Raw genomic sequence first — 17,745 nt, 5'->3', positions numbered from 1 at the left:
GAATGCACTTCCTACTGCTCCTTCTACATCTTACTCCCCAATAAAGTTCTTCACACTTTATCTTTTGATCATTAAATGATTTTAAGTTCCTGGTTAGGATTGAGATGTTGGCAAGAGAGTTAGAAACAGAGGAGTAAGTGAGTGAAGACTCTGTTAATCGTCCTCTTTCTTCCTCACACAGCAATTTTCCTAACAGATGCAATTATATTTGAGAGCTGCAGAGAATGGAATCTTGTTTTATTTCTTTATTCATCACTTTACAAATGGGTTTCACTGTAAAAAGGAAATTGCCTTTGTAGTTCAGTTCTTCAGGCTGGAGTGCTCTGAGCTTCAGTTTTTACACCAGCTGCTGCCACCACCTTGTATCTGGTGGGTGAGAACCAGCCAGGGAAGGAGGCTAAGAAACCAGGCAGAGTTCAAATTCATTTAGATTCAATATATTTTTATTCTTTGTAAATACAATGAAGTACAACCTTTTAACTTCACAAATCAGTTAATTCACTTTGTACAAGAAAAGTTTTACTCAACCTATGATAGTCCAAGTGCTGAATAGTTTTCCTCAGTGCTAGAAACTACTAAATCAAAATGTGAAAAGTACAGCAGCTATTTTAAAATGTTTGTTTCTACATCTTCATAAGTATAGTTTCATACCAAAGGAGCAGCTTACAATGTAGAATGGGGTGTGTGTGGTGGTGGTGGTGGTGGTGGTGTGTGTATGTGTGCATGCACACACACATTCAAGGCTTTACTAGAAACCAGTTTTCTGAAAGGCATTTAAGAGTCTCAGGCTGTTAGCAGTGCATCAATCGAGAAACCTCTTAGTGCTCATCTCTTTGACGTTCCATTCAACATCACATCTGTGTCGGTTTCCTGTCTGATGTGACTCACTGAAACATGAGCTTGGACCCTCATTGCCTTTGGTTTCAGCACTATTTTAATGGGACAGCAATCTGCCTCAATCTTTCACCTCCGCTTTATTTGGTTTTGCTGTTTTTAGTCTTCCTCCCTCGACTTTTGTTCTTTTAGTAAAGCTCTTCTGTTTTGAGATGTTATCCAAACTGAAGTTCTGGTGAGAATTTCATTTTCGTCCACCAATCCCTTGACAAGGTTGGCCTATGGTATTAAAAAGAAGAAGAAAAGAAAGAGAAAGGGAAAAAAAAGATAGAGAAAAAGCAAACCTCACGGCATAATCTACCTTTCACTTATTAACTCAGTCCTGAAGGCCACTTAATGATGTATTACAATAGATGGGAAAATTTTGATAAAACTTTTTATTTTAAACCTAACCATTGTTTTTACAAGAAAGTCTAGTTCATAAGATAGTTCTCAAGGCTGCTGCATGGTGTTATATACACAGAGCTCTATTTGGTTACCCAACTTTATACACTAAAAACGAAAAGGAAGTTCCACTCGTGTTTCAGTGTTTGATAGTTCAGACGGATCTTCCAGGTGAGACGCAGAGTGGCACGGCCAGTGGCAACCCTCCATGTGTGCCCTCCCAGGGCGTGGCAGCAGCGAGTTCTCTGCTCAGGCGGTCCTTCTGGCCTGCCCTGCCCTGGATGAGGCAGCAGCAGGTCAAAGCTACTGGAACTGTTGTGTCCATGGATGTTTTCTCCGGAAGGCTCCACACCCCCAGATGTATGCTTCCCGAAGGGTTGGTTAGTTGAAGCGTGTTCCCCATAGATGAAAGTTCATCAGAGACTATCCCATACTGGAAAGTGGGAACTTGAAGAGCTTAGATATCGCTGGATTTGTACATATCTGAAAGCAGTCTTGTAATTGGCACATTGCCGATGGTTTTTTTGAAAAACACTTCTTCTATGGTCGATGGGCTAATAGAACGTAAAGCTGGCAAAAGCAACAGGAGCTTTCCAAAGCGACAGGGTTGGGTGGGATATCTGGAACAGGAGGAGCCGTGAAAGCAAGGTCAGATCCATTACCGCTGGGAATTAACAGCTCATACTTCAGCACACACCATCTCCAGCATAGTTTCCTGACTGGGCCTCATGAATAACACACTGCCCCTGCAGCCGAGTCTGGGACTCAGGCCCTACTACGGTCCTGGTTCTACAGCCAGAAGTGTCCAGGCCTGGAGAACACACGGTGTCACAATCACATGGTGCCTGTCTCGACATTAGCAAAGGGGTTGCATTTGGTTTGGATGGGGGAAAAATGAAGAAACAAGGTACTAAGTTTAGGCTAGTCAATAAGGATAAGGGTGCTAGTGCAGTAGCTAGTGGTAGTATCCATGTTTTCTGATTGTCAAGGTTTCTTCCTTTGCAAGGCAATTTCCCTCAAATAAAATGGATTCCTTTTCTAGGAAATTCTCCAAATTATTATTCAGGCATTATACTTAGTCACTTTCAGGAATAATTCCATCCTTATTACACTGCAAATTGAAGGCTAAGTTCTGTTGGGTGGCAGTGCCACCCAACTTTCATGTCAATGAAATTGACATATAATTAAAGATGTGGGAAATTGCTTAACAATTTCCTCTCTTAATGTCCAACATACATCTGTGTTCAGATGTGCACGCTTCATTTCCTACTGCCTTCAGATGCCTATAAGCCACCTCCTCACGGTAGCCCTGATGCTTCTTTAGTCAGTTGCTTGGAATCAGGTATCCATACACTCCCCAGGGAGGGCTCCTTCCACTGAAACAAACCACCTAAAAGACCGAGGTCTGGGGTCACATACCTGTGACTGAGCCAGGCTCCACCAATAGCCACAAAGTGCTAGGAACTGACGGACATCAAAATTCCTGCCCAAGAGTCAGGTGGCTGAACACTGAGTTTAACTGCCCAATAACCCCACCCTGCAAATAAAATCCAGGACAGCAACCGTCCCTCTTGTCTCCTGGCTTTGAGACATGAAAGTCCCTCTCTTCAACCTGATACGAGGCTGATAATTCAGTCTGGGCCTCTGAGAGCCTCACTTGGTTCTTTGACTACCCAGCTTCCTGGGCACCCATGGATGGGGATCACCACCCCACACTGACTAATGCAGTATGGAAATGGTGAAGCTTATCTGCATTTTCTTAAAGGCCTAAATCCCACCCCTTGCTCTCCTTGCTAAAAGCTTCTCCTACGTTTCCTGGAAAGAAATCCCAAGACCCAGGTCTCCCTTTCGCCTTGGCCACTTACTCTTGTCAATAGCTTTGTTTCCCATCCCAGGATCGGGCAGAGGAGAGAGAAGCCTGCAATGGGTGGGACACAGCTGAGCCTCTACCACGTCTGCTGCATTGACCTAATGGGCTAGAACAGTGGTTCTCAACCTTCTGGCCCTTTAAATACAGTTCCTCATGTTGTGACCCCCAACCATAAAATTATTTTCGTTGCTACTTCATAACTGTAATGTTGCTACTGTTATGAATCGTAATGTTAATATCTGATATGCAGGATGGTCTTAGGCGACCCCTGTGAAAGGGTCGTTCGACCCCCAAAGGGTCGCGACCCACAGGTTGAGAACTGCTGGGCTAAAAGGTTCCAGAGTGAGGAACCACTGGGGGAAGTGATTACTTTGAAAAATGATGGAGCCGAAACCAGTTTGGCTCAGTGGATAGAGCGTCCGCCTACAGACTGAAGGGTCCCAGGTTCAATTCCAGTCAAGGGCATGTACATGGGTTGCGGGCACATCCCCGGTGGGAGATGTGCAGGAGGCAGCTGATTGATGTTTCTAACTCTCTATCTCTCTCCCTTTCTCTCTGTAAAAAATCAATAAAATATATTTTAAAAAAAGAAAAAGAAAAGAAAAAGGATGGATTTTGGAGAATCCATAGACAATTCTTGATTTTTGGTAAATAAATAATACATTCACCTTCTCACCCACTTATTTTATTCTCTAGTTAAGAAGGGGTCGGTTAGTCAGTCAACAAGAATTGTCTGTTATATGTGAAGTATGGTACTACCGAGAAATAATAGCAAAGTGTGTATATGTGTATATGTGCGTGTGTGAGAGAGCATGTGTCTGACTGCTCAAAATTATTATTTTAGAATAGCTATGACCCTGGTATCATCCATTAGTAAAAATAACTGGAAGTTTTTACTCAGGTGTAAGTGTTTTGAGCCTGTCAGAGATCCATGTATTTGATCTTCAGTGATAACATATGGTTTGTGTGAAACGCCAATTCCAAGCCTTCTCCTTATAGAACAGATAATTAGAGAAATAGCTCACACGGCTATAACAATGAGCTCAGTTTGCAATGTTGACTATTAGTTTGTCACTGTGTTAACTTTTCATTTTGATTTCAGATTTTATTTTTCTAGACAGGAAAGTGCTAGAGGAGAATGATCCTGATTTGAAGGAGCTAAGAAATAAGGCATAGTCAGTTTTGTCACATGCATGAGTCTAGATCTTAATATATTAAATTATAGCTGTGGCAGATATCATGAAACAAGAATTCCATGTCAAAGCAGATGACTTCCTTCCATGAATAATTTCCTTGTTTTGAGGGTGAGGGAGAAGTAGTATACTTGCCATTTCTTTAAAATAGACTTTTGTTAGTTTGTGGCTTAATTTCCTCAGGCTTTCTCTCTCTCAGATTCTCCTCAATCACCTCTCCGGCACCTCCCTCTACCAGCCCCTCTACCAGCTCTAAGGAGCACCCTTCCTCCCTGCCATTCAAGGACACCAGCTCCTGTGTGGTCCACTCCATCAATCAGCCTTTCCAGATTCTCCCTCACCCCGCCTCCCCCAACTAGAATTTGTCTCTCCCACTCCCCACTTTGCTTTTCTCTCTTCTCTGGTCTGAATTGGAGTAATACTTCTACCTACTTCATGCACCAATAAGGGACAGTGTCTTGTTCTCTGGTGTCCCACAGTGCTCACCAGCGAAGGCGGGACTGAAATCATATTCTTCTTGGTTTGATGTTCTTTAAACCTTAATGGTTCTAAATGTCAGAGGTCAGTTCTAATATACAGATTAATTTTTAGTGGGGAAATTATGTACTGCTTCATTCAATAATTTTGAATAAATATTCAGTGCCTATTATATACATATTGAAATTTAACGTGGATTTTAAATTTAGAAATCATGGCACTTCAATTTAGAAAAACATATACACATTGCACCAGCACACAACACAGTTTCAATGATATTCCATGGACAGGGAACAGTTTTATTCAGTAGAATTCAAAAGAGGATTTGTAATAAAAATAAGAAGATCCTAGCAGAAGTGGTATTACTCCAAATGGATACAGTATAAGGGAGGCATTACCAGTCTCCCTTCATCTGATTAAGTTATTCCAGCACAGTGTCTGTGGTGACATTGGGATGATAGAGACAGGCTTCCATGGGCTTCCCTTTAAGACCAGCTTTCTCGTTCTCTCTCTCTTTGCCTCTTTCCTCCCTCCAGCCCTAAAATTCCCATTCTCTCTCCATAGCAATCATTTGGCTCTCATAACCGCAAATAAATAAATAAATAAATAAATAAATAGGCCAGCCTAGAGGATAAACAAGAATAGCAACTCTGTTCTAACCTCACGTCCACCACAGGCCTAGCCAGCTCCACAGCTCTTTAAAGTCTTGCCTTTTCCCTCTGAAAATGGAAGCAGAAAGGTCTATACCTCCTGGAGGACTTCCCCATCGGTGGGCCAGGAGGAGGCCTGCTGAAGCCCTGTGACTGAGAGTTTCTACAAATAGACAAGAGCGGCCTCTGCCAATGGGCCCTGGTTGGCCAGACATAGCCTGGTTCGTGCAATGATTCCAAGTAACTCAACAGATATCCATCAGCAGTTATGATGGGGGTTCAGATGGCCTCTCTAAAAAGTTCTCTGGTCCTTCTATTTGGGATTGGCATCCAAAGAGAGGCACTTGCCATTTTTTAAAGGATGACTTCACTACTCTCTACTATATCAACTATAACATGTGGCCTTCGTTTTTACCTTTCCCACATCTGGGTCCATTCATACAAATGTGTTCAACTATTATGATGGAATAACTTGTTCAACCAGGTCAGCTGCAAGGCATCTGGCAATCTAATTGCTAATCTAATTTTATTTACTCCTCTCACACACCATGTGATATAGGTGAGCACATAATTCTAAGTAACTTTATTGGCTGGCAACAGAATAATTAGTCAGGAAATTTGAACTGGCTTATTGACCCCTGCTCACACATTCACAATGGGAACAATATTCTTAAGGACACCTTCAGGGCAAGCAAGAGTCACCTGGTATGGATGTAGCTGTTGAGAGTTAGCTGAGCCTCGTCTTGAAGAGCTGCAATGGCAGCAGCATTCCGGAAACTTCTCAGTTCAGGACCACTATGTGTAGGAACTAGAAATGAAGACCAGGAAACGGTGATAGACAGCACAGGAAATGCAGATGGGAAATCTCCTCCCCGAAGTGAATAGCCAGCAGGAAAACGCACAAGTCCCCATGGCTATCAAAATGAGGCCAGACTAAGTCTCAGCACCCCTCAAAACTATCACTTGTTTTTGCAAAGGTAAATCTGGAATTTGAGGTGGCTGAATTAGTGATGTGGCAAAAGTGGGGAAGGAGAAGAGGCAGGGGTTTGTGTCTACTTACCAGCTTTGAAAGTGACGATGCATTTCAGACAGGCAAATTCAGTAGCATCTAACCGGAGTTGTCTAAACCGAGCCACCACCTCTTGTAAAGCCTGTATTTCAGATATAATCTTGTTCAGCTTCTGGGAATCTGTGTTGTCACCATTCATGCCTAGAATTAAAACATGGAATAAATGCTATCATATGAAGGCATTTTCATAATTTAATATTGATTTTTGACAAAATCCTGCATATCAATATCTATTCAATTGTCAGTCTAAGATATCTGATTCCATGTACACTGGCTATATTGTATGAAAGTTAATATAAAATCGTCTCTTGGATGATAACAAACACAGTAATTTGCATTTAAATAACAATGCAAGCAGTCATGAATACAACAAAACAACATTATTTGCATTTAAATATAGATTTATAAATGACAGGTATACTCTATTGTTCAGTGGGAATTTGTTATTCTTTACATGTTGTTCTTTTTTCAGTAATGTATTTTTATGGTAATTTCTACAACAAAGTCATTAAATTGTGCAATTCTTACCAGATACAGCCAGTAGAGTGTTAGCATCAACCGGAATGGCCCATTGTGCTATTCCTAGAACAAACAGTTCTCTCCAAGCATCTTCCAAAAGCATCAGCTGTCATACAATAGATGTATAATATAATATAGTGTGTAATTTATAAATTTATAAACAATTTCAATATGTAAATTTCCATTATTTTAAAAAGTGTTTTAAATGCTTGTCTTGGTAATTTTTCCTCTGAATATTTTATCTTTCCCTTGTTTTCCTTTTTCAAAAGGTGCCTATAGATAAAGCACAGGCATTTGAGAGTCAGCCATTCTAAGCTCCCCAAATTTGCTTCCCTTGGAAAAGGGTTTACCCTTCTGGTCCTCCCATCTATTTGTTTCTGACCACCTAGAAACTTCTCCCCGAGACCCAGGCTCAATGAAATGCCACCAGCCACTCAGCAGGTGGATACCCCGCCTATAAAATGCTGATATTATCAGGTTGAAGATTCCAGAGTAAGCTTGCAGATCTGGCCCCCATCGTCCTGGTGGGTATAGGGGGCTGGGCAGAGAGAGGGAGAGAGATCTCACTAATTCCCAAGAGGCATGCAGGGAAATCAGGGTGTAATTATGTTAATCGGGCTTTACTGAGTTTACCTCATCTCACTGACTGATTTTTCTGAGACTCATAAGTGGACAGCATCAAGGTGCTTGTCATTTTCATTCTAATAAAATGTGCTTCTGAATATTTAAAATGAAAATCTGGCTCCTTTTCCAAATGAATATACTGGATTCCACTTCACTGCAGTTTGCTAGTTGTTGAAGGGTTTCCATCGAAGGGTTGAGTAGCAGACCGTAAATAAATTTTGTTTGAATTAAAGAGTCTACAAATACTTGTTTTGAGAGCAAAAAAAAATAGCCAATTCACACACACACACACACACACACACACACACACACACGGCAAATGATCAGAGCCAACCAGTTAACCTGGTTAAGATGGAACTTAACCATCTTGAAAAATCTGTTTTTTGAAAAATCTATAAAAATTCAACCAATTCTGGATGATTTATATGGAAGGATTTCCTTTCAGAAGCTAAGAGCTAAATTGTGAAGGCTTGTAACCAAAATCAAAAGATTGAATTTTCAAAATACTTTATTTTTATTACATTAAGTACAAAAAAGAATACTTAAAAAATGCAAGGTAAACAGTATCTAATTCTGGCCATGTCTGAAAGTCCAGGCCATGAAAAAAAGAACATTCCATGCTAGAAGATTAGATGTTTTTAGCACAATCCCAGGTCTTTCTGTAGGAAATGTACTTTATATTAAGGGGCCCTATTATTCTTTAATTAGGTATAAGATGAATTAAAGAAACAAACCCTTTGCTTTTAGAACTACTTATTAGCCTTTTGGGAAATTTGTCATTAATTCCCAAGAATGCACTGGTAACAGTCAAGGTTGTGAACACTTCATTCTCTTCCTTTCCCTTAAGTTTAGAAAAATTCTGTCAGAGGCCATTTCTGATGTTCCTAACAACAAAATTTCTGGGTTTTGGTACAATACAGTTTTTAGCAGCACAAACTTTTATTGCCTCAGAATATCATTTACAACCACAGAATTATGCACAATGCCCATTTGTTTACAAAATCTCTAAAAGACTTAAAGAATCTAGAGAGAACTTAGCCTGCAACACACCCTTTAATCTTATATGCTGATAAATTAGTGGCCCCAACTCTATCATGATGAAAAACATATAGCTCTGCACATAGAGTAGTGAGACTAGCTCCAAAAATCTTAAGAGGAGAATACTCTTCTATTTCTCTCAGTTCCAGTGTTCTAAAAAAAGCACTGTTTTTTAACAATTTTTAAAAAAGTCTTTAAAAATTTGTGGTTAAATTTGAAGTTTCAATTAAACTAAAAAAATAAAATAAAATAATGCCCTTGTTTGTTTGTTTTTCGTAAACCAGATCCGAAGTTCCCAAAACAACATAATTACATTTCTTAGTAAGGTCTGTCCCTAGATATTCTGAACCCATAGAAAGAAGCTAGTAAAGATAGATTCCTCGTTGCTATTAAGAACTGATGCCTTGCCCTAGCTGGTTTTGCTCAGTGGATAGAGCCTGCAGACTAAAGGGTCCCAGGTTCGATTCTGGCCAAGGGCACATGCCCAGGTTGCGGGCTTGATCTCCTCAAGTAGGGGGTGTGCAGAAGGCAGCCAATCAATGATTCTCTCTCATCATTGATGTTTCTATCTATCTCTCTCCCTTCCTCTCTTAAATCAATTATATACGTATAACTGATGCCTGACCTTGGCGATTTATCCAGGTAACCTACAGTTCCCTAAGGCTGACTCCTGTTGTTTCTTCCCAGCTCCCTTCCCTCAAGACCTCTTGCCCTCTTGGTCATACCTGGTCTTGCAAAGACAGGGTGGAGAAGGCTGGTACGCTCTTCGCCCACTTGATGCTCATAAAGAGAAGCCTGGCAGCGGATTCACACACTGACTCTGTGGCCACTTCATAGAGATACATGGGGGCCCCATTCACTTCATGGGGGTACTGGGGGGGGGGGAGAAACAGAGAGACCAGGGAGTGAGGAAACCACAGCTTTGCAAGGAGAGCCAACGTTTTAGTTTTCTAATTAGAACAGAGAAGGAGATAGGAACTTGGATGTTCTGCTTAAATGGGCAGTTGCCATACGGGCATAAAAACCAAACATCCTATCTATAGAGTTCGGGAAATTGTTGGGAGAGACCCATTTCCACTCTGTGGGCCTGTTCCTTCCAGAGGGGCATCTGGCTTTTTATCCCCTACAGCAAATTTTCCTTGGGCTGAGCCAAGTGCCAGGCCTATCTCCCAATTTAGATAAGAGCTGCTCACATTTGTGTACATAAAAATAGATGTGAAAAAAGTACAAATTAATAGGCATCCCAAACACAAATATGCATGTGAGTATTTTTAGAAAGGATTAGTATATTATGGAAATATTTCAATTAGACATCTTAATCATTCACGGAGCATTCCCATTCATAACTGACAACATATTCATAACACTACTTCCCCAAGCCTATTATACACATCAAGACTAAGGAAGCAATATTAAATACTGTGCGTGCGTGTGTGCCCAGGTGTCTGCTTCCCTGCTGTGTGGGGCTGCAGCTGGCCCTCCTCTGGGGGAAACCCAGATGCCTTCTTGGCCTGGGGTGGGAGCTGTGGGTAGGTACCAGCTGGACGCCTGAAGGGTAGTCCCTAGGTGGCAGCCTTTTGAGGTGGTTCTGGCGGCATCCCTGCCAGTAGAGGGCCTGGTGTAGATCAATCCAGGAGGCTCAGAGGAGAGTGAGAGGGGACTGGCAAATGTCAGGTTCCCCAAACTGTCCAACTGGGTGAGTTCCACATTCCTATCTTAGGTTGGAGACCCACCGCTTTGCCCAAGAGAATAGACCCCTGATATTTGCAACTCAAGGATTCTCCTCCTCCTTCGCAAAACAAATGTCCACTCTTCTGACCTGCAGGGGACTCCCTAGGTGGCCTGCTCCGCTCGCTCGGACTGGGGGCTCCGCACCAGGGCCGTCTCCAAAGGTGCAGCCTCCCTCCCGCGCCCTACATCAAACGGGCTGAAAGGGCCGGGGGGGGGGGGGGGGGTGGGCCTGCAGGGAATCCACATCCGTAGCAACTCAGAGAGTGACTGTACTGCACACTCAAGTGTGAGCAACCCTGGCTCCACGGAGAAAAGCAAAAAGGCCCAGAGCCCCCTGCAGGGCTCTGCCAGTATCCTGCGAGGTCGCCCCATCTTTGGCCTGCCTGTCCCCACTCCAGTGCAGAAGGAAGAGGTGCCCCTGTCTCCTCCCTCCACGCTTCCCGGGACTCCGAGCAAGGCCCCTGACCTTGGGCGTGGGCTGAGCCAGGCTCACGAGGGCCTGCCGCTCGGGCGTGGCGGACACCGTGGCCAGCTCCAGGCCGTGCGGCTCCAGCTGCGTGACGGCGGTGAAGAAGGCGGGGGCGGGCAGCGCCGCCGAGGGGAAGTGCGCGGCCGCCCCGTTCTCCTCCTTGTGTCCGCGGAAGTAGAGGGCCACCTGCTTGCGGATGGTGGACGTCCGGGGGCCCCGCTCGTGCTGCACGGCTGCAGAGACAGACGGACACAGGCCGGGGTCAGAGTCTGGGAGACACACGGCCACTGCTGCGCTGCAGGGCCACGCGCCACGGCGGGGCAGGCAAGGTCACCGGGATGTGGGGGCGGAGGGCGCTCTGTATGCGTTAGAGGAGCCGGGCCCAAAGTCTCAGGTTAATGACGTGCCTCCAGCAAGACTAGGCTTTCTCTGTCGCTGAGAACCCCCTGGGAGGGGATAGCTAGGCATCCACGTTCCCCCTTCCCTGCAACTAGTCTGCACAGACTTTCCCGCTTGGCCCTAGGATGGCTTCCCCACCGCCACCCTCCCCACCCCCGCCCACACAGAAAAGTCAGAGGGGGCCACAGACGCAAGGCCCTGAGCCCAGGGACCCTGGGGGATGGGACAGGGAGAGCCCACCTCGGAGTGCGCTGGAGGAAGGCAGGGAGATGTGACAATTACCACCAACAGCTTAAACAAACAAATTAATGCAGGGCAATCTTCCTTTCGCCTAACTTGACAACTTGTCAATACACAAGTTCATCAGGTTGGACGCACTCTCCTGCTTCCCCCAGGGCGAGGGGGGGGAAGAGGAAGAGGAAAGCCTTCTCCCCAATGAGCTGCTGTGGCTGCCACCTGGGCCACCAACGCAAAGCCCACTCCACACATGGTGCTGAGGCCCCATTCCTCCCTCCAGGCCATGACTACCCCACCACCCCACCCTGCTTTGCCCCGGCCTGGGGCACCCTTGCCAGGCCACCACCTGGCATCCAGAATCCTAGTTCTTGCTGTGCATGTTTAAGAGCCTTCTGGGAATTGGTGTCTGAGACACCCACAGGCCTCATCCAACCTCTCCAGCCCTTTTCTGTTAAACCAAGGGAAAGCTCTGGAAAAGCCCAGATCACCACACTGGCAGTGCCGAATTTGGAATCCTGTTGAATTTGCAAATAGGGACTCAAAATTCCCTGTGCTCCTGTCTCTGTCCTCCCTCCTCCCACACATCGGTCTCCTAGTCCCTGATCTCCTCCTCCCCCAAAGACTATCCAGACTGTGAGATCCTGCAGGAGGCTAACAGGTTTGGGAGTGGCCACAAAAGGGCTGCACGGAGGTTTGAACTGAGTAATTAAGACGAGAGGCAGAAAATACCGCGTATCCTCAGCAGAGTGGGGTTCCCAGGAACGCGGCCTTCTTGGGGGTGACTGTGGAGCACAGGTTTCCAATGTGGGCATGGGCCTTGCTCTAGGAAGTTCAAGGGGTCGGGGGATGGGGCTCATGCTAAGAGATCGGGAAGGATATGACTGAAAGCCTGAGGCCAATTCCCAGCAGCTAGAACAGTGGTTCTCAACCTGTGGGTCGCGACCCCTTTGGGGGTCAAACAGCCCTTTCACAGGGGCACCTAAGACCATCGGAAAACACATACATATAATTACATATTGTTTTTGTGATTAGTCACTATGCTTTAATTAGGTTCAATTTGTAACAATGAAAATATATCCTGCATATCAGATATTTACATTACAATTCATAACAGTAGCAACATTACAGTTATGAAGTAGCAACGAAAATAATTTTATGGTTGGGGGTCACCACAACATGAGAAGCTGTATTAAAGGGTCGAGGCATCAGGAAGGCTGAGAACCACTGCTCTAGAAAGAAGTGCTGGGGAGAGGGTTGACATGCCTAGGAGTGCCATGTATTTTCCGTACATATCATTTACTTATCAATCAACGTTGTTAGAGTAAAAAGATGTACTGATTACCATCTTTGTTCATGTTGACTTCCAAACACTTCTTGAGCCGACATGCCCTGCACTGGTTTCTGTGCGTCTTGTCCACGGGGCAGCCTCCCTGGAAGAGAGCGCAGGCCGTCAGAGGCCCCTGGGCCTTCAGATGGTGACACAAAGCCGGCGCTGGATCGGGAAACAGAATCTGCCACCTACACCTGGGTCCAAGAAGCAGTGAGGTCCTCGGGCACCAGCAGGGCCAGGTAGAGAAAGGGCTGGGGTTCCTGGGGCTACTTCGAGAGGACCAATTCATGACTCTATGAAAGCGCTCAGGTTGGAAAATCCTTCTCCAAGCAGGTGAAGGGTCACCGCGCCTGGTGTGCCAGACTCTGCTGTGCTGGGAGGAGAAGCTCCCGGGGGAACTTCCTTGAGTGGAGAAACTGGGGCGAGGCTTTTTCAGGACCGAAGACAGCGACCTGGCCCCATAGGAGGAGGCCTGGGCGCCCCTTTTGGAGTGGGCTGGCCTGGAAGGATCCCTGCTGTGTCCCCCTCCCGCGCTAGCTATCTTTCCGCTTAGGGTCTTAGTCTTCCTCTCTCTTTCATTTTCTGGGTGAGCCCATTTATTTGCCAGATAAATATCTCTCATTTATTCTCTACTCTCCTGTTTTCTCACTCTTGCCTTTGTACTAAAAGCCATTCTTATAAGCAGCATGGTGAGAGGTATCTTAAAGCCTCCTCTCAACTCAGATTCGTGGACACATAGTCATTCTCAAGTGTTGAGGCAGAAGCCAGAGTGGTTAGGAGGGCAGGGCCCCCAGAGGAAAGGGTGAGAAGGGAAGAGGCCAAGGCCTGGGCAAAATCTAAGAATGCTCTCTGTGTAAATATAGCCAGGAAGATAATGTAATGAACTGTCTGACAAAATGATAACATGGGTTGAGAATATTAGTGTGATAACTGAGAAAAAGAGGTAATTGCTGACTTAGAAATATTTATCAAGGACATGTGAGAAAATAAATAGTTTATCTAATGCATTTTTATGGGGAAATATTGGCCATTAAAAGAAGAAATTTACAGAGAAATTTTCTTATAGAATTCATTCAGTATTTGGTGTTATTACTGAAGAAACACATACAAAGCTATATAAAGAGTCACATATATATTATACACAGAAAATACATAAGTTTGGTGCTCTCTGGTGTTTATATGAGTTGCTACTGTTAGATTTGCAATGAGAAGAAAGAGAATAAAGTAAATGTATTTTTATTTTGCTTCATAATACCAAAATGTTATATATGTTGAAGTTAGAGTAAGTGCATTTTCTAAAATATCCCTTGGGAATAATTACACATTAGAAAACACAGTTTTATAAGATCACACCCCTCTGGTTTAAAAATGTTGAATTATTTAAATAAATGTTGGGCTGGGGGTTGTAACAATTTCTAAAGGTCCTCATTGCTGTTAATAATAAGTTGGAATATTATTTACCTAATCTTAGAATAAAAGAGAGAAAGGAAAAAATTTTTTTGGTTCCTAAGTGAATTCTTCAGGGCATCTTTGCTGGCCAGTGTAATAGCTTAATGTAAAAAGGCTTAAAGAAGTTATTATTAAGTGCAATCATAAGCCTATCATCAAATGTTATTCCCCAAATGTATACTGTTAACACGTTAATGCAAAATGGAAGCCTTCATTAGTTTTTAAGAGTGTCTTCAAATCAGATCATATGTATATAAATATCTGGAGCCCGGGAGAAGGATGAGTGCCTCTGCTCGGTGCATTTATTCTCTCTGCAAGGAGACAACCACCAAGGCTGATGAGTCTATTATCACTCCTTTACAAATACTTGGACTGACATCAGCATGTTGATAGCCAACCCCTTTGAAAATATCAAGCCATTAACACCTGAGGTTTTGATTCCCCAATTCTGTGCATTGTATAAAAGTAAAAGACAATGTAAGTAGAAACTTGCTCGAATCTGACAACCCACAGTAATCCCACATTCCTGTGGAGCTATTGGGCTGCAGTGCTGGGTGTGTATACTGTGATGTGTCCATATGGTAAAGCAGAAACTGATACAAAGCTGTGAACCCAATAAAACAAGAACAGGGCAGGAGAGTTCCAAATAACTTATCCAAATACAGATGTCTTCTTGTTTTTGTTGATAATCCAAATCTATCAGAAACTGATATAAGCAGGCATGGCTTCAGAAAAAGATTAATCGACTAGCACCAAACAATATATGTGGATGTATATATGTGTGTCATATTTATACATAGATATTAATTAGTGAAAATGGTTCACCAGTTTGATTACCAAAGGATGACTTCTGACTAATACACTCTCCAGGGTCTTCTTGGGAGTCAAGGTGGTGGCTCTGTGCTGGAGCGTCTGTGTGTCTGGCTAAGGAGAGGGCAAAGTGTGGGACCAACAGGCCGATCCCCTAGGTTGAAATAAGCCTGTTACTGGGCTGGAAAACGGGGTAGGGGGTTCTAGTCGCTCTTTCTGGAAGCTTTGGCTCACACTCAGTCCGTGCCCCGACTCCCCTGTTTCTTTGAGACAGTTCAGCCTGCCCAAGACCAAAACACAATCAACCAGGCACATCTTCTAAGCAGAGAAGGAGGAGATACGGGAACCTGGGAGAAGGTCCCCTTACTCCTTCCTTGGGAGCCTTCTCTTCCTGCTCACTCAGCCCTTTTCTGACAAGGCTCAACCAGACTCAGAAAAGTTGAAGGGCACAGCCTTTCACAGAACCCATCCTCTCCGTTCCAGTGGCTAACACTCACTTTGAGTCTGAACCTTGAGTAGGATGCCCTGTGCCCTTAACTTCTGCCATGCCAGGCAGTGGTGAAGGCACTGCGCTGCTAGGGGTGGGTATGGCGGACAGACAGCACAACCTAGCCCTTTCTCCTGGTTACATTTGAGGTTTAGATTTTTAAGTCCCTTAGGTCCCCTGGGCTGGCTTTATCGCCACTAGGAGAGGGCCTTACCCAATGTCAAAACGTTAGAGGATTAAAGTGTTTGGGGGTGGGGAGGAGGGACGCTGGGATTTCAGACTTCCTACTGCAAACTCACGGGTCTTCCCTTACCCTCCACAGTGCCCCCCACCCCACCCCCTTCTGCCCTGCCTTGCCCAAGGGAAAGGGCCTCAAAGAGTTGGGTCTGGAAAGAGAGAGAACCGGAGAAGTCAAGGTCTGGTCTCTGCTGAGCAGAGTCGTCCTCGGGCACAAACAAAGGAGGGGCAGGCGGCAGAGGGGAGCTGAGCATGCAGCCCGGCTAAGGTACCTGGTTTCCAGATTTGCAGACGTAGGTCCTATTCCTTCGGATACTCCGTTTGAAAAACCCCGAGCAGCCGTCGCAGGCGTAGACCCCGTAGTGTTTCCCCGAGCTGCGGTCCCCGCACACTTTACAGGGGATATCTAAAATGCGGCCTGAAATCGCAGAAAAGACAGGGAAGGGGGCCAGGGGCGAGAAGGAGAGGAAGGCGGAGGAGAGGGGGGAAAGGGGAGAGGGAGAGAGAGATGCTAAGCAATCTGACCTCTGAGGGGATTAGCACCGAGGCTGCGGTAAAAGCAAATAATGAAGTGATTTTATAGTCAAACTTTTTTTCCTTGAGCAAGTGTCAGTTTCCTACAATGAGCATTATTCATGCACCGCTACATGTATTGGGGCCTCCTCTAAGCGCCCAGGCCCGCATGGGAATGAAAGATGACCGCGGGCCTAGGCGGCAGCGCGGCCGCCGCTGCCTCTGGGCTCCGCGCAAAGTTTGGCCGCCTCCCTCCCGGGCTCCTGCATTGAACAGAGAAAGTTGTTGGCGAGCGCGCGAGGAGACAAATTGGAAACGCAAAAAGGGGAAAGAAGAAACACAAACACCGCTGCAAACACCCCAGGGATGGTAGCTGGGAGGCCAGAGAGTTTTCCTGGAGCTGCGGGGCGGTGGTTGTGATCAGGCTGATGATTGCAATGCTAATCCTAGGATTATTAATGATAAGAAGAGTCGTGGTCAGTGCCCAACTTTCGCTTTACCTATGTTTTAAAAATACTTGCCGGAGGGACGCTTTTGAGAAATTACTTCCTTTAGGAAAAAATGTCTCCCCAAAGTAACTAGCGCTGGGCTAGGCGAGTCCGAGGAGGTTGGTGCAAGTGTGCGGCTGCCTGGCAGGTCCGCCTGGGACAGCGCCTCCACGCCTTCCTCCCCCAGCTTCTTCCTCCAAGACCTGTTTCCATCCCTGGATCCTCTGCGGGCCTCTCCCCACCTGTTTTCCCGCCGGCTGTCGGGGCTACTGTTCTAAAGGGCATGCCGGATTTCTCTGGACTGTGGTCCCCCCCCCCCACCCCTGTCATGGGCTTCCACAGTCGCCAGATTGAAGAGAACTTTCCCTGAAATCCCCTCAGGGCTGGGGTGTCCGCAGACTCTGAAGGAATGTACAGGAGGGGGTAACATTCAAAAACCCCGTAGGAAGGGAGCTATTTTTCCCCTAAGAATGGAGAAGAGGCCCTCCAGCCTGAGACCCTTCCTCCCAGAACAGGGGGAGCATTAAATAAAGTGTTAACTTACTTAACACTTTAGTGATCATGGTAGTTCATAATAACTAACTCCTTAACATTTAATTTTCCTTCGCTGCCCAGGCAAAGGCCTCCAGTCTGGACCCGGCGGCCTGAGGCCCGGGTGAAACTCCACAGCTGCCTCCTGGAGCGCTCAGCGGGTGGGGGGCAGGGAGGCCGGGGTGCGAACGGCGGGGCAGGGGACGCCTCTGAGCCGTCGGAGGGGGAACTTGCTGGTGGATTCGGCGCGTCCAGCCGGGCGGGCACCCCGCGCGGTGGCCTTGGCGGAGTGGCGGCTGGGGCCCGGGGTGGAAGAAGGGGGAGTGGAGGGAGGGCGCAGGCGGCC

The 17,745-nt window shown here is 45.7% G+C and overlaps 1 protein-coding gene across 1 annotated transcript; it reads right to left on the bottom strand.

The window, feature by feature from the left end:
* Positions 1-452: 452 nt before the first annotated feature.
* On the bottom strand, positions 453-17,431 carry NR2E1 (nuclear receptor subfamily 2 group E member 1; the record flags this gene model as incomplete). Its single annotated transcript, XM_081093561.1, has 9 exons — positions 453-1,898; positions 6,171-6,276; positions 6,529-6,678; positions 7,066-7,162; positions 9,444-9,590; positions 10,916-11,151; positions 12,897-12,984; positions 16,140-16,285; positions 17,413-17,431. 9 exons carry the CDS (start codon positions 17,429-17,431, stop codon positions 1,736-1,738), a joined length of 1,152 nt encoding a protein of 383 aa, XP_080949687.1. The 3' UTR covers positions 453-1,735.
* Positions 17,432-17,745: the final 314 nt, after the last annotated feature.

Source organism: Myotis nattereri (genome assembly GCF_964212035.1).
Source record: "Myotis nattereri genome assembly, chromosome: 6".
NCBI lineage: Eukaryota > Metazoa > Chordata > Mammalia > Chiroptera > Vespertilionidae > Myotis > Myotis nattereri.
Note: the sequence above shows the minus strand (reverse complement) of the source record. Positions and strands in the feature narration are given on the sequence as shown.